General features: G+C 41.4%; 1 protein-coding gene across 3 annotated transcripts in view; it reads right to left on the bottom strand.

Moving 5' to 3' along the window:
* LOC122789371 (protein SLX4IP-like) overlaps window positions 1-25,459 on the bottom strand; it is a 613,751-nt gene that overhangs the window by 70,746 nt on the left and 517,546 nt on the right. For 2 of the 3 annotated variants that reach the window (XM_044056770.1, XM_044056779.1), the window contains one exon: window positions 882-991. In XM_044056770.1, coding sequence (XP_043912705.1) covers window positions 882-991 — 110 coding nt within the window. Of the gene's footprint in view, window positions 1-881; window positions 992-1,390; window positions 1,496-25,459 lie in introns of those variants that run through there. The other variant, XM_044056788.1, reaches the window with a different exon arrangement.

Genomic DNA, 25,459 nt, shown 5'->3' with positions numbered 1-25,459 from the left:
AGGAGTCTTCATCCCTGTAGTTTTTACTCAGACCAAGCGAGGAAGATATATGGTCTATACAGGATAGAGAATTTTTTACCTCTGCAGAACCTGAAGGAGAAGAAGGGGAGATGGAAGTCTTTTTCAGAATTTAGTGAGTCCAGTTCCTGATACAGCTGCATTGAATGGGGGTTTCTGGAACTGTGTGTGCTTAGTAATATCAGTACTGGAAATGACTAATGAGCTACCAAAGCAAAGCGGATTGACTACTCACAAGAAAGAACTAAGTAGAGTGCACGATGCACTCTTTTTTCACAGTCCTTTTTCACAGTCCATCTCCTTCTAGTGGCCATGACAGGGGACTGCAGCCACATTCCCTTAGGGATATCCAAATGCAAAAAAAAAGTTCAGGCTAAAGAATTGATGCCCACTTTCTGCTGTCTCCCATTTACATTATGAACTCCATTAACAATAATCTGTATGAGGAATACTGTATACTCATAGCACACTCTAGTGACAGTTCCCTGCCTCTGTTTTTTTTTTTTCTATGATCATCTTAGTCTTCCTAATCTGTTGTTTGGCACTAAACACTTGCAAACAAAACATTTTATTTAACTGTATCACAGATGTTTGGGAAATAGAGATATCTGATGGAAAATTAAACATTTTTGCTGGTAAGAGCAATTAATGAAGGCTCAAAATTCTTAACATGTAGAGAACAATGGTACACTGCAACATCATGTGTTACAATACTTAGTAGGAGGTACCAGAGTCTGATAATTGTGATAGTGCTTAATATTTTAAAACTCATTGGTAAATGACAGCTGTCAGACAGATCACTTTCTTATTGAACCAGTTATTTAAAATACAACAATGTCTAAAAATGAACAACTGTAACATACATGCGTTTTAAAGTAGTTTCCTTTTTCTGCACAGTCATGGAAACATTTGGTCTTTCTTTATCTTCACATCCAGCAAAATATTGTGAAAAGCCACTGCCGTCTTTTCCACCCTGTTACAAAATAAACATTTGCATTAATCCTTAAAATCTGCAACCAAACAACAAACTTTCTATCTAGCCTCCATGCAATGCTTGACAGATGTATTTTTACACATGTAGGGTAAATCAATGTGGGCTGAAAGGAAAGCACAGTTATTTTTTGCTTTACTTCAGTTTAGCTTGTTCCCTCTTCTAGCCTCTCAAATCACATACTTCATAAGTTACAATTCACCACAAACAAGAATGCAATGTAAAGGATTTAGATTCCAAACTATCTGAGGAAAATGCTGGCAAATATCTGACATCTCTGTGGCTTAAGCTGTGACAAATGCCAGGAATCTCTGCAGCAGACAGCGGTATGTTTGTCAGTTTTTTTTTTCTTAAGAGACTGAGTGGCGCATTGGTCTTTACCCTTATTCTCTGAAGAATTCCCATAATTTCCAGCAAGATATCTCAGATCATGATGGCCAGAATAAAAGACACTAAGAGCTAAACTTTTTGTTGCATACATTCTACTGTCTCCTTTCCAACAAGGCCATGTGGGTGGGTTGGGGAGGGGTTATTACATTCTTAAAGTGATACCGCTAACTTTCAGAGTAAAAGCACAACTAATGGAATCAGTGCAGAATGAAAGTATGGTTAACAGATAGCTAGGATTCCCCACTTGCACCTCTGTTTCACAGGAAATACCTCTGAAAAAGCTTTAGGCCATGTTTAAAATGGCACCTGGACTATCTCCCTAATCAGTTTAATTTAAGGCTTCTACATGAACTAATCATTATTAACAGATGCTTTATCAAAATTGTGTTCATGCAAATCATAAATCTACTGGGACTGACTAAGGGAATCCCATCTCAGGCTAGCAAAAACTTAACAAGCAGACAGAAAAATAAATCTCAGCTATGTGTGAGGTAATGCTACATGAATATTCCTTCTTAAGCATATCAGCAGAAAATGTAGCAGTTAATGCAGTCAAAAAAGGCTGTGTAGCAAAGCAAGGTAGTGTACAGAAACAAGATGATGAAATATACAAGGTTAACGTCCACACTAGTACTAACACTGTACACATGCAAATAGAAGTAATGTATATGGTACAACTGTATAAGCAAGCATACTCTACCAGCTCTGTTAGAGAAAGTGAGTGCCGAAAGACTCAAAGTAAACTCGCTGTACTACCTGAGTACTATCAGCTCACCTTATATATTACATACAGTGGAAGGGAGGATCATAGGTACAACGTGTCTGGGATATTGGGCTTTAAGTTGTGAGACCATGGAGTAAAGACAAGTAAAAAGAACTTCAGGTATGAGTGGAGTTTTAATGATCATAGGTTCATAAGTGATTAGGCATGCAGTCCAGAATGGAATAAGATGGAAGGCTGAAGACTCTAGGTATGAACAGTTTGTCAGAAAAAAGGAAATAACATATATACATTTGCATCTTTATAAGTGGCAGTAGAATTAAGATGGAAGGAGAGATGGGGAAAAAAGGAAACTTGAAGGTAGAAAATACAACTCTGACTAAACAAATTTTTTGCAAAGATGATGATGAAGCTGCAGAATGGCAAGCAGGAAAAAGTAGTAATGTATAGACTGAAAAAGAGACTCAAGGGAATTTGAAAAGGGAGAAATAGGAGTTGATGCAGCTACATATGTAATACCTGAAAAATCTAGCAGAAGTGACATTATCTTCATTATCACATACAGCATTTAGGGAATAAACAAACTGAAAAGTCTGAAATTTAACAAGCTTGATTTGTGTGTTCAGGACCCCTTCTGCCACCCCCCCCCCAAAAAAAAAAGTGATTAAACTCTATACTCTTTAAGGCAAACCTTAACAGTTCTGGCCTATGAAGTTCATAAAATGTGGCCTATAGAGGGTTGCACAATGTCACTAACATGATTATTATGCTATGTAAAGCAAGACTTAACAAAGACATTGCCTACAACATTCCAACTGCAGATGTCTTAATCATGGCCAAAATATAATTTCAAAGTGAAAAAAATAGCTGAGTTTTAACTTAGGTCAAGTAAAGACAAGTCAAGAACAGTGGGCTAGCTAGCTCAGGAACCCTTCATAATGTAATAATGTTTCAAAATTGCATTACCACTCCCATTTCTGCTTAAATAGTGATGAGATACTTATTCGGTGCCATCTGGAGAAATCACTGCTATGGAATGTTATGGAATGCCATCGAATGTCAGGTGTGAATGGGCACGGCATCCTGAACACAACATCAAACTTGCACTCTAACTCACCAGAGTGTTACTAGTCTGAAAATGATTACAGTAATGTGCTATTTCTTTTTTGCTTATAAACCAGTTTAAATGATATCAACTTACAATCCTTGAATAAAACAAAACCACAAAAAGAGCTCCACTCCTTGCAATATAAAGAAGGAAACAAGGAATCTAAGTAATATAATAATCAAGCTGGTTTCTTCACAAAAAAAAATTGCTAATAACATCACAAATTGCATCATTTGGGTGGAGATGGTTCATCATATGAAATTGTCTTATTAGCTGTCTGACTGAATCAGAAAACACAGTAAATCTCTAAATGTGTGAACAGCATGCAGTCTTAAAACACAAGTGAATAACAACCACCACCTTTGTTTCTATTTTATTATGCATGTTTGATCTTAAATGCATATTTAGACTAAACAACATTTGTCAAAGACAAGACAACCAAGGCAACAGACAGAGGAAGTACAACAAACAATCCATAACAGCCCGACAAGCTTCTTGGCACGTATCATGGGATGCTAAATGGCCTACAGGCAGGTAGTATAACGCAGAGAACTGGTAGTGGTTGCAACTGGAAGCAAGCAACACTATCTCTAATAAGTTCTTTTGGGGCTCACTGGATTTCTACTCTTCCACAGTGATCTAAACTTCAGGTCTGTAAACAGGTATTTTGTGCAGTACAAGTGGGAACATGGCACTAGCCTTTTACAGTAACTTCTACAGGTTCACAGGTGTATACTTGGCAAGTGACCACTAGGGACTTTATAAGCCTAGCCATGCATCCCAAATGTATCCAGCAAGTTTTTTTGAGCTGCAGTGATTGTTTTTAGGGTATATGTGAGCTAGGGCACATAGATGGGAATCCTGTTATAGTGGAGGGAATTCTCTGACACACATACCTGCCCCTCCAACATGTCCTATTTATGTCGCAAGCAAGGTTCAAGTCCCTAGATTGAGCAGTACTGATATTACTTTTGTGGATGTGCAAAAGGTGCATCAGTGTGGGATCCAAGGATGGCTTGTCTGCCAGGCATAGATTGCCTCTCAATAGTTTGTAGGAAACTGAGTAATAGGGCTTTGAGGCGATCTGCATAGGACATGTTGTCTACACCCTGTATTCATTTTGAGAGTAACCTCTGGGGACATGCAGTTACTGAATGTGCTTAGTCAGGTTCATACTGAAGGGGAGCAATTTATCGAATGATGGATCTGATGAGGGTGAATATAGCGGAACAATGAACCCCCTGGACCTATATACCATTCCCTTGCTTTTAAGTTGAGCAACATAGAATTACTTCCTTACTAACTTAGACATATGTTGGTTGAAAGGCAGGTTATTATCCATATACATCCCCAAATTCCAGACTCCTAGGTCCACTCTTAGGGGTGTGTTATCAATGAGGTAGTTTCCTTGGGTTGCTGACTTCCCCAAAGGGTACTGTTATGCATTTCTTGGCACTGAGTTTTAAGCCATGGCTTTGGCACCAGTCATTTGTCTTAGTCCTTCCAGTAGGATGTTAGTGTCTTGGGGAGATTCTAAGACTGCTCCTTCTCTGCAGTGATCTGAAGACTTGGTTAGCCAGAGGCCTTTGACATTGGCTTTAACTTCTGAGAAGTAAATGCCAAAAAGGAGCAGGCCCAGCACAAAGCCCTGATGGACTCCACTAGTGAGCAGTCTCCTTGTGGAGGTGGTCTCCCTCATCCTAATTTCCTAGGTCCTATCTGAGAGCCAGTCAGCCATCCAGCACACAACATAGGGATTAATGCTTAATTCTGAGAGTTTGTTTACAATGCTAGAGTACGGCATTGTATCAACTGCCGTAGCCAGGTCAAGGTAGGCAGTATGCACCATTCTGCTCTCATTCCTTGCCTTGTTGACCTTTTCTTAGAAGCCCACCAGGTTAAGTATGCATGATCTGTCTTTGACAAAGCCAAACTAGGTTGGAACCAGTGTCTGAAGGTTTCCTGTGTCAATACTAATTATATCCATGACTATTCTTTACATAGTTTTGCACAAGAGACAAGTCAGACTTATGGATCTGTAGTTTCAGGGGTCCATTGATGGACCACCCTTGTGCAGGAAAGACCACTGCAGTCCACCATTCGTGTGGCAACAAGTCTATCTGAAGGCTATGGTGAAATACTGCTGCAATCCAGTGTGTGTTGTCCTTTGACTGAGACATTAAACTGAGGCTCCAGACTTACTGGTACCTCAACTGAATGTAAATGATCCCATTACACCTCTTGAAAAGCCTAGGGGAAGTTCTCCCATGTCCTGGTCAAATTTCCACTAGTAGAATAAAAACCACCTTGGGGCCTACATGGACTAACCTGTTAAATGAATTAGTTTTAAATTAAATCCCTCTCTCTGTAATCATTTCAAAAGTAAAGAAAAAACAGTGTGCACTGACATTCTTGAGCAGTGTCTATGGTAGTTGGTGGGAGACAGACAAGTAGTGGGACACTAGAATGGGGGGGCTGGTCCATTATCCTGCCTAGGGCCCCATTTTACCATGTTCTGGCTTTGAGCATTTTCCCATATTTGTGAGCACCAGAGCCAGTATGCTTGCACCCTTAATGGGAAAATGGACTGACTGGTCCAGGCTGTTTCTTTACAAAGTCCAGAAATCTCTGGGCCTGCATGTCTAAGGTCACGTAAAATTCCCAGTTTGTAAAGGGGTAATTAAAGTTCCCCATGAATCTGTTATTGGGTTAGGTCTACGTAAGAACTATGGGTTTCATGGGTCATAAATGGTGATGTATAGCTTGCAAGGATATGATATGGGACTCTACCTATGGTAATTTAGACAAGGAGTAACTCAAGCATGTCATACAGTTTTGCAAACCTTGTATGTTTGTTTTTGACATAGATTGTGACACCTCCACCATTATTCCCTGCCTGTGCAGTAGCTGGTCTAAATGTGTGGAAGGCATTGTATCCTTGTACTGCAAGGGTGCTCTCTGCAGCTTTAAACCATGTCTCAGTAACTGCACAGATTTCTGCATTCCCCAAGGTGAGGACAGCCTGGAGGGGGTAGAGTCTCTTGTTTAGGTAACTGTCATTGAACAATAATGCCTTTAGATTTCCTTGGGTGGATTTTGCTAAGATGGAAGGTTTGGAAGTTTGGCATTGCCTAAAAAGGCACTTTCAGGGAGGACAAGTTTTAGCCAATGTTCAAATGCCTAGCCAGGACAGGTGCAGACCATCTTCTGCAAAGCAACATGGTCTGTTGACCATAAACTCCTATGTAACCCCCACTTTGAATGACACCAGAAGCTAAGCCAATTATTAAAGTCAATCATCTTCTGTTCATATTATGGCATCATCCTTGGTGAAGGTAGAATGCTGCTCAGTGCTAGGTTCATACCAGCCTGGAACACAGGGAGGTAACTTCTCATGTCATTTACACCCACATGGACTATGAATGAGACATAACAGTACTTCTGGTCAATGACCTAAGTGAAAATTCCATACATATTTCATCTTTATTAACCAATTAAATGATTTACACTACAATTTGAGTATCTTCAAAAGTTTTACTTTAATGTCTCAAATGAAGTTTACTCTATGTCCACTAATTCAACACTCATCACTAGTCTATATCATTGCAAGTCATTTCAGCCTGGCCTGAACTTGTCAAGCCTCTTTGTCTGGGGGACCAAACAGGAAAATACACTGCTCATAGATATAATTTACCTCGTCGTATGCTGGCCAACAGCCATCAAATTCAGCTCCAACTTTACCCCCCCCCCCACTTTTCCCTCAGCCACCCCCCCATGAAATGCAAACAACCTCTGCCAACTATTACTAGGGAGTCCTAAATGTGCTAAGGCCAAAAACACTGCATCAATAGGCCCTGATGATATCCAAGGATGCCTCCTAAATGACCTAAAATATGACCTACTGGGACCACTGGAATCACTGTAACTATAGCCTCCAGATAGGCTTTGTGCTATGTGAAAGAAGAACTACAATGGTCACCCAGTGCACAAGGGTGGACCATCGATGGACCCCGGGAACTACAGACCCATAGGTCTGACTATTCTCATTTGCAAAGCCTTGGAAATAATTAACAAGAGCATTAAAAACCTTCATACACTGGATCCAATCCTGTTTGGTTTTGTCAATGGCGGATCATACCTTATCACACCTACTCAACCTGCTTGACTTCTTTGAGAAGGTCATCAAAATAATGAATGAGGGCAAAACAGCGCATATTGCATACCTTGACCTGGCTAAGACATCTGATACAACACCCTACCCTGGCATTGTAAAACAAACTCATGGATAGAGGCATAAACTCCTATGTAATGTGCTGCATAGGCAGCTGGTTCACAGCTAGGACCCAGAAAATATGGATAGGGGAGACCACCTCCACAAAGAGGACAGTCCCTAGTGGAGTCCTTCAAGGCTCTTTGCTAGGTCTGCTCCTTTTTGGCATCTTCTTCTCAGAAGTCAAGGCCAATCTTAAGGGCCTCGGCAGACCAGGTTTGCAGATGACTGTACACTAGGAGCAGTCAGAATCCCCCCAAGACACTGACATCCTACAGAAAGTACTAGTACAGACAAATGACTGTTGCCAAAGTCATGGCTTAAAACTCAGTACCATAAAATGCATACTACTACCCTTTTGGAAGTTAGCCACCCTAGGAATTTATCTCATCGATAACACATCCCTAGCAGTAGAACTAGCAGTCAGGGAATTGGGTATGTATGTACACCGTGTGTCTAAGGTAGTAAAGAAATCATTCTGTGTTGCTCAGCTTATAAGCAAAGGCATAGCCTCTTGGTTCAAGGAAGTCATCACTCCACTTTATTCATCCCTTATCAGGCCCATCATTGAGTACAATGCCCACTTTGATATGTACCTGACCAGGTACATGCAGCAACTAAACTGTCCACAGATGTTCCTGATGAAAAGAATACAGGGTGCAAACAGCATGTACTATGCCGATTGTCTCAAACGCATATCTCCATGTGCTGTTTCCTACAGATTGTTGAGAAGCAATGTTGCCTGGCATACAAGACATCCTTGGATCCCACTCTGATGAATCTTTTGGATATCCGCAAAATGAATAGCATCAGAATTCTCATTCTAGGGACCTAAACTTTGCTTATGACATAAAAAGGACACATTAGAGGGACAGGTACGTGTCTCAGAGATTTCCTCTTCTATGGAATAAGCTTCCCATCCATGTGAAACAGAGCTTTTCCCAAACATTTTTCAACAGAAACCTGGACAGAGGATGGGAAATTAGAAATATGCCCCCAGGTCTAGCACCTAGGTCTGTAATGGACAGAGGCAGCCTATAAATCTTGCCCTAATTGACATATATGCCTTAAAACAACCGCTAAGGAACATAATCTTGTGGGATACAACTGAGATGCTTGGCAAGGCTTTATAAAGGCCTCAGCAGTTGACAACCTAATATACACCTATGAATCTACTAGTTAAGGGATTTCAGGATTGTTAGGGAGGTACAACTCTTCAAATAAACATTTTCAACAAGTTGCTCATTTAAGCTTCTGTATGTAACTGAAACTTTCCATGAGTTGATTATTCAGCGTGCCAGCTGTGGCCAAAAACAAATGCAGTAGCCTACCCAGTAAACATTTTAAACTACTACTCCATCAATGAGAGCTATGTCCTTCTGCTCTGGAAGAAATCCTGTGTTTTGCCACTTCACAAAAGTGGGTACTCTGCAAACTTGATCAACTAGCAGCCCATTGTTACCCTACAACCAAAATCCAACAGAAATGCATCCATCACCAACTACTGAAATCTATACTGGAAAATAAAAAAAAGTTATGTTCTCATCATAATGTTCCATCTTTGCTGTCAATTTTCATTCTTCCTCAACTGATGGGTTCAGATCTGACTGCCACTTCTACCAGATCCTCGGAGCCAAAACTCTTGAGCTCCTCCCTTTACCCACAATGCCCTGCCAACCTAACATACCTCAGATCCAGTTTGCTGCCCCTAGACATAAAGGGATCATGTCTTAATTTAATACACTTAATACATAAAAAATAAAAAAAGGAGCTGAAGTTCAAGCAATGAATAAAGTTTCCTGAGACAACTCTTAGGTCTTTCCAGAAGCAAAGGGATGGGGGCAAGTGAGCAGGAAGTTGAGGAAGAATGAAAATGGACAACACAGATGGAACATTATGGTGAGTACATAACTTTTTTTTTTTTATCTGATGTCCTATCCATTTATTCCTCAACTGATGGGACAAAGTCCCCAGCTACTCAAACCTTGGGTGATCCTCATAGGATATTCCGGAGTACTGTGGAGCCAAAGGCAGCTCTGTTCCTGGAAACCAAATCCAATTTGTAATGAGCAATAAAAGTGTGAGCATTAGTCCCAAGTTACAGTTGCACAAATGTCATCTATGGAAGCCCTTGACCAAAAGGTTGAAGAGACTACCATAGACTTCATGGAAGAGGTTTAAGCAAGGATAATCCTCTTTTACTATAGACAAGGGAGACATAACCATTTGGCCAGTGTAACTTTGGAAACTAGCTCACCCAATTTGTTAGAAGAGAAAGACAAACAACTGTTCAGTCTTCCTGAAATCCTTGGTTTTATGGAGATAAAAGTGAAGTTTGTCTATAGACTCGCCTTACTTGAGAAGTTTGGATAGAAAACTGGGAGATTAATGACCTGGTTAATGTTGGACTCTGAAGCTACTTTATGCAAGAAAGATGGACTGATCCCACAAGGACATCAGATGTGGAGACTTGGAAGATAGAGCCTGGAGTTCAGATACTCACCTCGTCAATGTGATAGTGACCAGAAAAATAGTTTTCCAAGACAAAAATTTTAGATCTGACCTGGCTGAAGGTTCAAAGGGAGATTAGGTCAGGTCCTGAAGAACAATATTCATATTCCAAGGAGTAAGATCCTTTAATGGAGGTCTAAGTAAAAAGTTCCTTTGAGAAAACCTTTATATAATTTAGAAGCTGTTAAGGTAGAGTTATTTTCGCCTAGGTGGAAGTTTAAAACGGCAGCCAACTCTACCCTAGTAGTAGAAAAGCTGGCTGCATCATTGAAAGTTGATGCTAAAAATTCAAGTATAGGCTGCACAGGGGCAGAAAGGAGGTCCAGGTCCCTGCTAACGGCTCAGAATACATCTCTCTCCCATTTGCTTTTGTAAATCCTTCTAGTAGAAGCTTTTTTGAGAAGATAACAAAATATGACAAACTGGGAAAGACAGCCTGGGCTGTCTAGCAATCAGTGATAAGCTCATAAGACTGCTATTAGGTGGTGAGGTTAGGGCACAATCTCGGACAACAGCATGATGCTGCACCAGCATCCTTAATCTCCCCATCACCCCTGAACATAGGTCAGGCTGACCCCAGAGGAGGCTAAGCTAGGTCTGGCAAACCCGGTGATTGAGGAGAGGAGCTGATTGTCAGCTGTGAGGAGGTGGGGGTGAAGATAAAAAGACTACAGACAGTGATGAAACAGAGTGCAGAGAAGCCTATCTGCCCTTGAATGCATCAATTCTGCAATGGGCAGTATTTTCACACGTGACAGTTTACAGGGCTCTGTTTTGTTCACAAGGATAATGACAGATGTATTGCAAAAATAATTTTCGGTATGCTACATCCAAAGCAGAAAAAGTTCACAGTTACACATTCAGAGACACAGACACACACACATTATATATATATATATAACCAGAAATGTAGTGGCCCCCAAGTTCAATTATTTAAAAAAGTGAGATGGGAAAACTTTCAGAGTTTAACACAGACTCAATTTGCATTCTGTAGCCATAAAAACAGTGTAATACTATGCAGTTTGGGCAGACATTGAGAATTAGCAGGCCCAGTGCTGGTGGGGAGATTAAGGATGCTGATGCAGCATCATGTTCTCATCAGAGACTGTGCCCTAACCCCACCACCCTATAGCAATCTTGTGAATGTATCAATAGCTGCCTCCAGGAGATGTATTTTCCCTTCCACACACAAGCATCCTCCCAACCAATAGGTATACTGCTTGCAGAATGAAACCTGCCAAGTCCTTGACACTACTGATGAAACACTGCTGTAAGTTTTATCTATGAAGGCTTAGCAGTAAATGCCTTGTTTCGGTGCAAATAAGCACATCTATTTCAAGATTAGCCTTTACGTAATTTATAAGTAGGATGTAAACTTCTAGCGCATTTGAAAACCACTGTCTTGAACACAAAGATATGAGTATCTTGTAGCTCAGGTAGGCTGCTGTTCCTGCTTGAACTTGAAAAAGACTTTAGGCCAGCAGCTGCTGCAGCGTACCTGAAAATGTTATTCCAGTTTGAGTGAAATGCATCACTGGTGGTGAGGTAGTGGCAGGGGGAGGAGACTGAACAAGTGTATTGTGAGCAGCATGTGGCTACTATTTAACAAAAGCCTGCATATGCATACCTGCACATAATGCCAGAGAAAGATGACTACTTGGTCTGACTAGTGAGCCATGTTGCTGCAACTAACAGTCTGCGGTTGCAACTGGACATATGGTACTTCAAAGAGGTTTCAGTACACTGTCTGGACATCAGGTTACCTTGGGTAGGATAACTAATGAGCACTGGAATACTGCAAAAGTGATCAAGGAAGGACGTCTAATGCTGTCCTGCAAATTTGAAGAGCATATCATCTCTTACCACTAAGTTTCCTCCATGTAACCTTACCTACCCCATGTTGCTTTAACCAGTTGCTAGTCCCTAGAGACTTAATGATCTCTCACTTGTAGAGGGACAAAACCACTGTACTTGTTTTGGAACCACCTATTCTCAAGGGATCTGTTAATACAAAAGTTATGTACTCACCATAATGATGCATCTGTGTTGTCTATTTTCATTCTTCCTCAACTAATGGGTCTTGGATCAGACCTCAGATCTTGCTCGGTTGCTTTTTCTAGATTCAGGGATCTTAGTCTTGAGCTCCTCTCTTTACCCATAACTACCAACTAACCTGGCATACCTCAGATTGAGTTTGCTGCCTCCAGTAAACATGTCTGATAATACAAAGACTATAAAGTACAAACAATAGAGGTAAAACCTGAGCTCAGACAAGGAGCAAATGGTTCCTGAAATAGTGTCCCATATGCTTTCTCCAGGATGAAAGGGAATGAGGTTAAGGAGGGTGGGAAGTTGAGAAAGTGAAAATGGGCAACACAGATGGATCGTTATGGTGAGTATGTAACTTTTATATCTGATGTTGACATTTTCACTCCTCAACTGATGGGACAGTCCCTCAGCTAGATGAACCTTAGGTTGTCCTCATGTAAGGATGTTTTGGAGTAATGGAGAGCCAAAAGCAGCTCTGTTTCTAGAAATCAAATCTAATTCATAATAAGCAATACAAGTATGAGCATTGGACCAAGTAGCAGCAGCACAAATGTCATCTATCAGTGTTCTTGACCATAAAGCAGAAGTGGCCACAGACCTTGTAGAATGTGCTCTAGGGGACTTAGGCAAAGAAAACCCTCTCTGACTACAGACAAAGGATATGCAATTAAGCAACCATTTGGCTAAAGTTACTTTGGAAACTGCCATGCCTAATCTGTTTGATGAGAAGGATACAAACAATTGGTAAGCCTTCCTGAAATCTTTGGTCCGGTGAGGATAAAAATCGAAGTTGTCTATGCACATCCAACAGATGGCGCATGCATTCCCCTTTACTGGAAAAGTTTGGGAAGAAAACTGGGAAGTTAATGACTTGATTAATGTTTGACTCAGAAGCCACATTTGGTAAAAAGGACAGATTGGTATGTAAGGAAACCCTATCCTTACGAAGAAACAGGTATGGAGATTTGGAGGAAAATGCCTGGAGTTCGGATACTTGTCTAGCTGACGTATTAGCAACTAGGAAAATATGCCTTCTAGGTTAAGAATTTAAGGTCTGTCTTGGCTGACTGATCAAAGGGCTCTCCTTAGTTAGATCCCAAGAAGGATTTGGGTCCTTGGTCTAAGTAAGAAGGTGCCTTTCAGAAAAATCTTGAAAAACTTAGAACAGGTCAAACAGTGTTTTTTGCCTGAATGCAAGTTGGAAATGATAGCCAACTGTGCTTTAATAGTAGAGAAACTGGCTCCTTCATTAAAAAGGGAAAGTAAAAATTCTAGACAGTGGAGAGTGGGACAGAAAAAGGATATAGTTCTCTCTAGAGGGACCAAACTGAAAATCCCTTCCATTTACTTCTGTAGATTGTTCTAGTAGAGGCCTTTTGAAAAGACAAAAGACTATGTTGGACTGGGGAAGAAAGCCTGGGCTGTACAGCCATTATTGGAAATGAAGAGACCACATGGTTAACTTGAGGCCTGTTATGTCTGGATGAGTCAACCCCATCGAATGAGACAGGACGTCTGGACTAGGGTCCAGTATCCAGGGCAGCTACAGAAGATGAGACCACAGGAAGGAAAACAAGATTTGATGAGGCTAAAAAGGTGCAATGAAGATAACTCTGCTCTTCAACTGGCAAGATTTCTGTAGGAATTTGAGGTAAAGAGGGTTAAGCATTGAGGAGAACAGAAGGCCAGTTGTGAACCAGGACATCTCTCAGTAACTCCCTCAGAAGATGGATCAGGGCGAAAAACCTGCTGCACTTGTTGTTGGGGGGTGAAAAATACTGCAGCACAGCTGACCCCCAAAGATGGAAAGTTCTTTCTGCCACTTTGACATCGAGAGACCACTTGTGAGGCATCAGAATGGACCTGCTTAGTTTGTCTGCAAGAACATTGGACTGCCCCCTTTTGTAATTTCTCCAAATCTTTTGGGTTTCTATTACTGTGATGAGAATAGACCCCATTCCTAAGTCAAATTATGATTAAAGTTCATGAAATGTGTATTGTTTCAATCTTTGATATCAGCCAGACATGCTCTTTGCAGCACCTGCAATATGCCCAGTAATGATTCCTTCTGCAATTCGTATGGAGTTACATGTATTGGTAGCATATCTAAATATGATTGTAGATTCTTTTTAGAAGACCCGTTGCTCCTGCTACTACTGGAACTATCTGGGTATCTTTCTTCTACATTGCTTTTGTTTCTGCCTGCAAATCCTGATATTTTATGACTTTCTCTCTCTCTGTACATAAGACACTGTTGTAGTCACTGGGTGTGGTGATTTCAATGATCAGTGCTACTTTTGTCTTCTTTTCTTAGACCACTGTATCCAGTTTTCTAGCCTTTATCTTTTAAACTGCTGGTAATGGATGATCTCATGTGATGTAGACTTCATTTTCTATGATGCTTTGTGGCTCATGTTTCCACTATTTTTCAGCCACTTCAATGCCAAAATGTTTGCACAATCCCCAGTGCAACAGTCTTGTTACATTGTTATGCCTTTCAGTATACAGTCCTTCTGCCATTAGTATGCTGCAACCAGCAACAAGGTGTGCAATGGTTTCCAATTATAGTTATACAAAACCTACATTTGTCTGTTTCTCTCATGTTCAATGGACTTTGTAAACTAATGTGCACACAGCCCACTATCTTGGGCCACCAATATTAATCTTTCATCTCTTGGTTTGAATTTGCCTCTCCTTAACCATTCCTGCATTCGTTCCTGATCAACATTAGGTTCTTCCAGATGTTTTCTATACTTGCAAAAATATTTATGCATTTTCCACATTTCCTGGCTTCTCATCTGGTCCTTCACCTTAAATTCTTCTTTTGTTTTTTGGCACATTTAGTTGCTGCCTGATGTTCATCTACTTCTGGTGTGATTTCCATTACTGCTTGACCAGATATGATTCTGTTAGATTAAGCAGAGAAGTCACCTTAGATTTATTCTCCTCATGTTTCAAAACTTTCACTACATTTGGGTCTTGTGAGGTCAGCAGATGTGTGTGGTCAGCAGATGTGTGTGGAGTCCCACAACTGCAGATCTATACATGTAATCAGTTTCAAGGAGGCCCATCCCTCCTTCAGAATGGGGAATATATAATCTTGGTATCCACTGATTTTTATAAATCATTTGGTGAGCATGAAGAATCCTTCTTGTTTTCCCATCTAATCTATCCAACATGTTTTGGGGTCAGTCAATCACTCCAAAACTGTAAGTTAGGACAGGAAGAGCAAATTGATTTATAGCTTGGATTTTGTCCTAGATCTCAGTGCTGTTTTCAAGATTTAAGTCCTCTAAAGTATTTCTTACAGAGTTTATTCACATTTGTTCATGTTGTATTGTTGATCCTTCATCAATTCCCAGATATTTATAGACTCCGTCTTGCTCAAGTTCTTTTATATCACATTCTTGTGACAAACTGATGTTCTCCTGGTGTTGCAGTTTTCCTGCTTTAAAGGTTGCTTTTGCACATTTATCAAGACCAAATAACATTCTTATATCATCTAAAAAAGTTTTGACAACTTGCAGTTGTGCTTTCAGTTCCTCATCTGATGAGCTATACGGTTTTAAGTCATCGATAAACAGAAGATGAGAAGTCTTTACACTTTTGTTTTGTTTTCTAGGAACCAAATTATAGCCATGGCCTTAGCTGTTAGGTAGACAGCCTAATGGGTTAAGGGGCAAGGCAGAATAGCAGTGGTGACAGAGTCACTCAGGGATATCCCCCTTTGAATTTTTATCCCCAGGATAATAATTTGTCCTTTATCATAGCTTAATTGCAAAGTGGTCTGCCACTGTTTCATGCTCACTATAATGTAGTTGATCAGTGTAGGCTGTATCTTGTATATTTTTAATCACTCTTTTATCCATGAATGTGGGATATTATCACATGCTTTTTTTGTAGTCAATCCATGCCATACTTAGATTTTTCCCTTTTTTACAGTTCTCCATTATGACTTTATTTAACAACAAATGATCCTTTGCTCCATATGACTTTTTTTTATTGCCCTTTTGTTCTACCGCCATTTGAGTTTTCTTCTAAATGACTATAAACTCTGTCGGCATCAATTCCTGTGTATAGTTTATATGACGTCGGAAGGCAAGTTATTGGTCTATAAAGTTCACTCAAGTAGGAGCAGTTTTTCCTGTTTTTAGCCAAGTTGGTGTCTGTTTGGGGTGTGCATATAAATAGTTCTTACTCGTGGCTAAATCTTCATGCAAAAGTTAGGTACTGCATCTGGGCCTGGGGTTTTCCAATTAGAGGCTTTTCTTAACTTTGTTTTAATCTCGCTGGCTGTTACTTTATCCCATTTCATACCCTGTACCTTTAAACTTCTTATTCTTTCTTTTACTTCCTCTAGCCATTTAGTGTCTTTACGTTCCACAGGCTCTTCATATAGACTTCTCCAAAATGCATATATTTCTTCCTTTTTTTTGGTGGTCTTTCAATTCCTTTTACCTTGTTTCCCAATTCTCTATAAAACTTTTTGGGTCATCAATAAATTGCTTATTTTGTAATTTTCCTTCAAATTTTCTGCATATATTCTACGTTTTTCCACCTGTGCTGAGATTCTTAGTTTATTTGTGATAGTGCATGATAGATACTGATCTGTTCTAATACTTCACATTGCTTTTATCATGTCTATCTTTCTTAATATTTTTGTTGATCTGTTCCTTCTTCTATAGTCCTCTAACAGTGACACTTCTTCTCTTAATTGCTTTATAGTTTTCTCTATTCGATACTTCTATGATGGTATTCGATTTCTCTCCTTCCTTTCCCTCACTACCCTGTGTTCTTGTGATAGAAATTTATCAGTTATTAATTTAGCTGAACAGTAATATATCCTGTTTAGTACTGTTACGTTGCATGGATCTCTATGGACAGTCCTAATTACGGTGTTCATTTGTTTTATCAAACTTCTGACTTTCTGAGTTTTATTGACTTCTAGTCTATTTCTTTCATTGATCTTAATATGTCTATGTCTATTACATCAAGCAACTCTTCTCGTAACTTATTTTCTTCTAAACTGAGGGCACATTTTTTGTTTTCCATTTCCTGCGGGCATTCTAAAGAAAGTTCTGTAGCATCTTTCTGTGGCACATTCTCTTCAATTTCATCCTATGCCATCCATTGCTCTGTCATATGGGAACTCACTGGCCTATCCCTCCTCAGTATTGACTGCATTAGAGTTTCCACAGATTCCTGTTCCTTCCCTTGCTGTCCAACTTCAAGTGAATGTTTATACTGGTTTCCTGTGGAAGGCTACAAAATATCTTAATATGGCACCTGACCAATTGCTTCCCGTTCCATTGGTTTCCCCTTAATTTGGCCAACATTGCATGATCCTGTTGCGGTGCTTTCTGAATTAGATTTTTTACATTTAATTCTTCACTTCGCAGGTACTCCATAACCTCAGTTTCTATTTCTTTAACTTCTCCATTACTAATCTCCTTTTCTACTTTTCCTCTTTGTCTTCTTATTTTTTGTAATGTAAAGTTATCCATGTCCAGATTCCTTTGCCTGTATTTCTCTTCAAATATCTTTGGTGCTGCTCTTTTTGTATCGGTTAGGTTTGCTTTCTCTTTTGCATAAATATTACACCATATTAAATCTCTTTTTCTTTCCCATGTCCATATTTTTTTCAGATGTCTCAAGATCTTCCTGCTTCTCCTTACTTTGGTGACTCACTCCATCATGCTGTGATGTAACCTGTGTTAGACCTTCTATACCAAATTATTCACTTCGCAGGCACTCCATAACTGTGCATTGCAATGAAAAAGCTGGAAGAGATCACCTATTGCCACACTCTCATTGCTTCCTGACATACAGGATAAGATCTGGTTCCCTTGGATTTTTACGTAGTAGACTACAAATGCATTGTCTGCTTGGATCACAATCATCCTGGAGTTCAGAGCATCTTGAAAGGCCTGCAATGCTAGGAAGACAGCTCTCATCTCCGGACTCTGATGTGCAAGTTGGCCTCTTCTAGGGACTACGCACCTTGAACTGTCCTTCCCAAGAAATGCCCTCACCCACCCCATTTGGGAGGCATCGGTGGTCACTGTGGCTACTGGAAATGGAAGAACAAAAGGATGTCTCTATGTATGAATGGATCCACCAAAGAAGGAATTTCTTGCAAACTTGCTTGATCCTGAATGAAGTGTACAAGTGTTGAAGAACACTACTGTACTGACAGATTCCACAGTAGAATCCGCATATGAAAGCTGGCTAATGGAACTAGAGTAATTGCTGCTGCCATGGACCCTAAGGCTTGCAAGACTAGGTGTGCTAGAAGAGAAGAACACAAGATTAATTCCATGACCTGGGATCTGTTGGTTTGTACTCCTGCTGGAGGAAGAGATGCTATCTGATTGACAGTATCTAGACAACCATCTATGAACTCCAGAGTCTGTGCAGGTGTTAGCTGTAACTTGTTGTAGTTGACTGTGATACCCAGATGGAGACAGATGGAGTGAGTAATCCCTTGTAAGTATAAGAAGATGCCAGGTCGGTGCAATCAGGAGCCAGTTGTCCAGATATGGAAACACTCAGAATCCCAGAAGTCTTAGGTGAGCTGCTACCACCGCCATGCATCTGGTGAACACCCTGACGGCTGTGATGAGGCCACAGGGCTCTCTCTGCCAGTTGGAAGTGCAGATATCTTCTGAAGCACCTGTTCATTTTGATGTGACAGTACGCATCCTGAACATCTATCGAGCACGTCCAATTGTGCTTTCACAGAAGAGGCAAAATGGACTGAACTGTGATCAAGAGTACTTCAAGTACTGGTTTAGTTTGATGAGACCCAAGATGGGTTTTATGTACTCTGTCTGTCTTTTTTTTGGCACTAATAAGAATCTTGAGTAGATTCTGGATCCTCTCTGGTCTAAGGGTACTTTTTGGATGACTTTCCTAGGAGCTTTCTTATCTCCTGGGCTGCTGCAGTCCTCTGATTGGGTGGAACATCTGGGATCTTTTTCAGTTTCATGGAACGATTTGGGAAAATGGTAAGAAATAACCTCTAGATTTGATTCTTTACATCCAAGTATCTCTTGTGATGGATGCCAAGGCTTCTTGATGTATAGACATGCACCCCCCCCCCGACTGCCTCCAGAGAAGAGCAATCGGGAAACCTTTCAAGAACGTTGGTAGGGTTTATCCAAGAAGGTATTCCTGAAATCTTGTTTCTGCAGGCCACCTCTGCTGTGAGGGCAGCATCTTCTGTTACAGCTCCCCCCTCTGCCTCTTGGGGATTTATCTCCTTGTGAGCCTTGTAAAGGGTCTTGGGACTTGCGAAACCACATCTTCCTACCTCCTTGTTCATTCCGGAAGAAAAAGGTCTCTGAGGGGTAGAAAAATGAATCCCAATGGTGGACAAGGTCTTTCCATCTTCTTCACTTCTGGAGAGGTTTTCCTGCACCTTTGGGTTGAACAAGGATGATCCATCAAAGGGAGCATTGATGAATGAAGACATGAAGGGCTCCATAAAATCGCACAGGTGCATCCAGGCAAGTCTCCTGATGGCTGTGCTTAAACACACTGCCCGTGAAGTAACCTCAGCAGAATCTATCAGCCTTATGGATGCATTAGATATGGACTGAAGGGTGGCCAGTTGTGAAGAAATCTTGTTCTGGTCTTCCACAGACATGGACTCACAAAGAGATTTGGAGAGTTCTTCTGTCAAATTGTTTTTCCAACCTTGTAAAGTGTGCCAAATAATTCAGTGAACATGGGGCAAAAGTTGCTGAACTGTAGACATGCTTTCCAAACCTGTCTATAGCCCTAAACTACTGGTTGGGGGTGGTGGACAGATGAGCTCTGCTTAGCAAGCTCTTTCTTAGTGGCTGCTGCCACAGCCATGGCATCTGCTGGAACCACCGTGTTCCAGAGTGCTGTCTTTTGGGGGACTAAAAACCTATCGGGTCTCCGGGGGATAGGCTCCACAGTAACCAGCTCTTTCCATGCACAGTATGAGAAAAAGTCTGTCAGCTCATCAGCCAGGGGGGGGGGGGGGTTACTCAAGACGCAGCTAAGCCAGACCCAAAAGCCTCCAGGAACACCAACTCTTCCTGGGAAGGGGGAGTCAGAAGACCATCCACCTTTTTGCTTTAAAAGTTCTAGAATTTCTCCAAAGGAGATGTCTTAAGGTGGAGATCTGGGAGACACTTCCCCTTCATTGAGGTCAGTGTCCCCGGTGAGAGAGTCCTGAGGGAAATCCAATTGTCTCCTTCTGCATGTTTTCTTCCTAGGGACCTGATCAGTGGGATGGTCTGGGTGAGGTATTGGAAGTGACAGGGGAGTCTGATGTGGGGACTGACTGGACTGTATGTCCTGGTGGGATAGAACTTAGAGGCTCAGAGCTCAAACCTGATGGTGGGATACAGATAAGATCTGAAGGGGCAAAGATGTCCTTTCTCTACGAAGCGAGAAGGCCCTCTTCACTACATCAAAGGCAGAAGGTCTATAAGAAACAGCAGCTGGCAGCAGCTTAGCCAAAATCCCCTGTGCCGATAAGCCCTGAATCCTACCAGACCCCTGTCCTGAGTAGACAATCAGACCGAAGTTGCCCAGCACCAAAGCTTCTACTGGCAAGAATGGCTCTGATAATTTTAGAGATGACACTGATGATTCAGCTCCAAGAGTCTTCCTGTTCCAAAAGGATTGGAGCCTGGCAACTCAGGAACATGGTCAGAGTCGAAGAACTACCTGTCTTCAGATCTAATGAGGACACTCTCAAGGATCCCGGATCAGAGATCTCCAAAACCACAAGTCAAACTGGAGAAGGAGATATCAATTGAGATTCAGTGCAGGGCAGGCTCATGGGTCAGATGGGAGATGGAGACTGTATTACCCTCATTTGGATCTGAGCTTTGCAGAACTTCATCATCCTATCTGACTCTGCTTCGGACAAGCTCCTGCAGGACCTAAGGGAAGACCTGGTAGATGGTGGCCTGGAGTGTCTTCTTGGAGCCTCCTGCAGAAAAGTTGAATGGAGCTGAAGAAGGACTGGATCTGTGGAGAACTGGGTTTCGAACAGGAAGGATCGGAAGGTGTCAGATCCGACTTTCTGGAATTTTTGAAGGTGGATGAGTTGTTGGAGCCAATTTTGTTGAATGGTCAGGGGATTGTTTCTTGGAGCCCTTATCTTCTGGAACCGATTAAGGCTTTCCTTTTTCTGACCACATAAGAGGGTTTGAGCCTCAGCAGCTAGAGAAGAGGAAGTAGAAGGAAGGAGGACCTTTGAAACCAATTTATTGCTCCAGTCACTAAGCACTATAGAGCTGAAGCCTGCAGCAATAGTGCAGTCAATACCTAAATGAGCAGTGCCCAAGCAGTAAACACACTCCCTGAGGGCATCAGAATTGGGAATCTTCTGCCCACAGGAAGTGCACTTTTTGAAACCAGTCAGCTTATCTGTCATGTTTTAGACAAATGAAAGAGAGGAAATAAGGTTTTTCTATTCTTTTTAACAGATGGTACAAATAATACCCTCTAGAGGGGTAGAAAAAAAGAGAGGGTAGACAGGAACAAGTACCCTCACAATCAATGGGTAGGAAAAAACTACCTGATGAGCAGAACTCGAGAACTTAGAAGAAGGCAAGGAAAGACAGATGAAAAGATAGGAAAATAGTCCAAAAAAGAAGAAAACTTACAAGCCTTAACACGAAAACAACAGCGGATTGCTCGAGAGAAGTCAATCCATGGCTGAGCGATATGGCAGCAAACAAGATCTGGGGTATGCTAGGTTAGTGAGGCATTATGGGTAAAGGGAAGAGCTCGAGAGTAGGATACATGAATTTAGAAAAAGGGGCTGAGCCGTATCAGACACCCATCAGTTGAGGAATGAATAAAAATGACAACATCAGATCTAATAGATTTGTAAACAAACCTGCAAGCAGTCTGAGCATCTTAAGCAGCACTCCATCTGGTCTCTCTGCACCATGGTCTTTAACATCCTCAGCTTTTGTTCCACTTTTCCTTGGTCTACACTTCCATTTGTACACTTGTTATTATGTACTCCTGTTATTCCTCCCACAATGGTATTCAATGCCAGGAAGCTAAAACAAAGGCATTCCCTGAACTGGGAGGAGCCGCTTATTGCCCCAATGTATGCATATCAACTCTACAATCGAACAACAGTGATGAAAGTGCAAAAGCATGATTGCGGAAAGTGACTTTTGGCCATTAGTGTTCAACCAATTGACATTTGGAAAAAATGTATTTGGCAGATTTCACAACACAAACAAAAAATGGTTGACTAACATCTGGCTTAGCGTCTGGTGTCAGTCCAAGGGGATCCAATATCTGTCAGCCCGGGAAGACACGGTCGACAGGCCACGCTGCATTGCCAGAGATAGTCTGCACCTGTCTCCTCTAGGCTTTTGGATACTGGCAAAGACATTATCCACCTCTACTGTGCCTTTTTTAGGCAGTGTCAAAATAACCAACCTCCCAACATAACAAAATATTCTCTAGATAAACTCAAGGTACTGCTGCTTAATGCTAGGAGTCTAAAACAAGAAACTGTACTCCCTGGAAGTACTCCTCACTTTGGAAGGTGCTACCATCTCTGCAGTCAACAAAGCATGGTTCAAAGGCGCAGAAACCACCCCGGCAATGCAGGGCTACAGTGCCTTCCATACGTTCACACCACAAAGTCAGCGTGAAAGAACCGGAGGAGGAGGTGTATCCATCCTCATTAAAGAAAGTACACCTCGAGACTGATCAAATAATATGACTCTCTTGAGCTACTCCATGTCCAATCAACTATAGGCAAAGCCCTCTACTACATCATAGCTAGCTATACATCCCCACCATGAAACTGGAAAAGCATACTGCATTCCTGTACTTACTGGAGTCACTTGCCATACAGCCCAACACCTTACTCTTAGCTGATTTTAATTACCTACCATCATCTGGGGAACATACAAGACCACAAACATGTGGCTCAGCGGTTCTTAGACTTTGTCGATGCAAATGCTCCGGAACAGCTAGTCAGCAAACCCACAAGAGGCTCAAATGTCCTGGACACTACTCATGGACATGGGACAGTATTTCACCCTCCCTGTGTAATGTCCTTCCTGGTAAGATCGGACCATTAATCAGTCTCATTTGATGCAATTATAACACCAGATATCCCTTCAAGATCAAAAACACTTAAGAATTTTTCAAAGACAAACGACCTCCTACTAATTGATTGTTTAAGAACTTTCAAAGCCCTGTCTAATGCAGATAACATGGACTCCTTGGCAGAGGTGTACACCAATGCCCTGTATAGCTACTTAAGTAGTTGTACAGAATCAGTTGTACCTGACTGATTAAAACCAGATCTTGCTGAAAAACAAGCCACCCTGGTGGACCCCAAGTATAAACAGGGTATACAACATGAGTAAGAAACTAATGTCCAAGAACAAGACGGAACTGGTTCAGCAGAGAAAGAAATCCCTCTCTAGCTTAAACAAATAAATTAGTGATCTTGAAAAGTCTTCCAAAGCTAATTATCAAGCAAAAATACTATCCCTAGGTAAGGATAAGGCATTCTTTAACTACGTCTGAAATCTAAAAGGAAATACCCAGCTATGGGATGAACTGGTTGTGGATGGCACCACCCATACTCAACTGGAGGTAACAGCCAACCTGCTGACAGAGTTGGAAAAAACTTCACTCCCCTGTCCTCTCCAGTCATCCCCCAAAATATGCCTGCCACCATTCTTCAGCCTATTATCTCAAAACAGCAGGTCATTTCAGTGCTCTCCAAGGCCAAAAACATGGCATCTCTGGAACCAGACAACATCCTAGGTTGTCTTTTACACAACTTAAAACATGACCTAGAAGACCCACCTGAATCCCTGTTTAACCACAGCCAGTGAATTGGCTATGTTCTGGTGGAATGGAGGATAGCAACAGTAATCCCTCTGCACACAGGGGGACCATCAACCGACCCAAGGAATTATAGGCCCATAAACTTGACTAGCCTCTTCTGGAAGGCCATGGAAAGAATCATTATGGACTTTACTAACAAGGGCATATGTAATCTCCAAACTGTGGACCCAACTCAGTTCGGATTTGTTAAAGGTAGATCATGCCTGTTATACATGGTTGACTTCTTTGAGAAAGTCACCAAGGCCCTGGAAGAGGGAAAGATGGTGTATACTGCCTATACTCACCTAGCCAAGGAATTTGACACAATCCCCCACTCATGTATAACAAAGAAACTCTCCCAATTGGGAATTAACCCCTACATTATAGGATGGGTAGCCAACTATCTCACTAACAGTGCACATACTGTCAAAGTGGGTGATTTCATCTCTAGAAAAAGACCAGTCACCTGTGGCATACCACAGGGTTCTATGCTAGGCCCCCTTACTGTTCAGAATGAATTTCTCATAACTCTGGACAAACTTGGATGGCCTATGGCCGACCAAGTTAGCTGACTATCGCAAATTGGGAGCAATCATGGAGTCCTCCTATGATGTTAATATACTGCAGACAAATGACTGGTGCCAAAGTTACAGATTAAAGCTAAATGCAAAAAAAATGCATTATTATTTCCTTTGGAAAAGCTGACATCCTTGATAATTACATTATTTTTTATTTTTTTTTATTTTAACATTTGTTTGTTATAGACAGTACCCCTCCCAAGTATAGACCCAGTGATATGTGATCTGGGTACACAGGTTGATAGCAACCTGCACTTTGACCACCATGTATTCACAGTAATAAGGAACTCCTTCTATGTGGCACATCTTGTAAGTAAAGGCTTCACATCTAGATCTAAGGAGTGTATAATTCCATTATACTCTGCCCTCACCATACCAATAATTGAGTACAATGCTCCCTTTTGCATATACCTCACCAGACACCTGCAACAAGAGGACAGACCACAGAGGTTTCTCACCAAGAAATTACAGGGTACACAAAACACTTCTTATGCAGAAAGACAAAACCCTGTCACTGGATTCTGTCTCCTATAGGTTGCTAAGGGGTGACCTGTGCCTGTCTTACAGGGCAGTCTCTGACTTGGCCCTAACGGAAATGCTATACATTCATAAATCAAACTGCAGCAGGGTCACTAGCTCCAGGGATCTTAACCTGGCCTCTGACATGAACAGGTCATGCTGGAAAGATAGATACATCTCCCAGAGGCTGCCACTCCTCTGGAACAAGCTTCCAGTTCACATGAAACAGGGGCCCTCCCTGACCCTGTTCAAATGCATCCTAAATCAATGGATGAGTGACCACAAATTCACTCCCAGGATGGCACCATGTCCCTCCAGCTCCTTCCATATGGCTAGCCTTGTAAGGACTCTAGGGCCATTATAGCCTAGTAACCTTCTATGAACCTATGGAAGAGTCTATCAGGTGTCAAACATGTCTTTTTTTTTTCTTAGTGTTTGTGGC

Source organism: Protopterus annectens, chromosome 1.part2, assembly GCF_019279795.1.
Source record: "Protopterus annectens isolate FY-2018-M chromosome 1.part2, PAN1.0, whole genome shotgun sequence".
Classification (NCBI taxonomy): Eukaryota; Metazoa; Chordata; order Ceratodontiformes; family Protopteridae; genus Protopterus; species Protopterus annectens.
The sequence above is the reverse complement of the archived record's forward strand: the minus strand, read 5'-3'. Positions and strand labels throughout refer to the sequence as shown.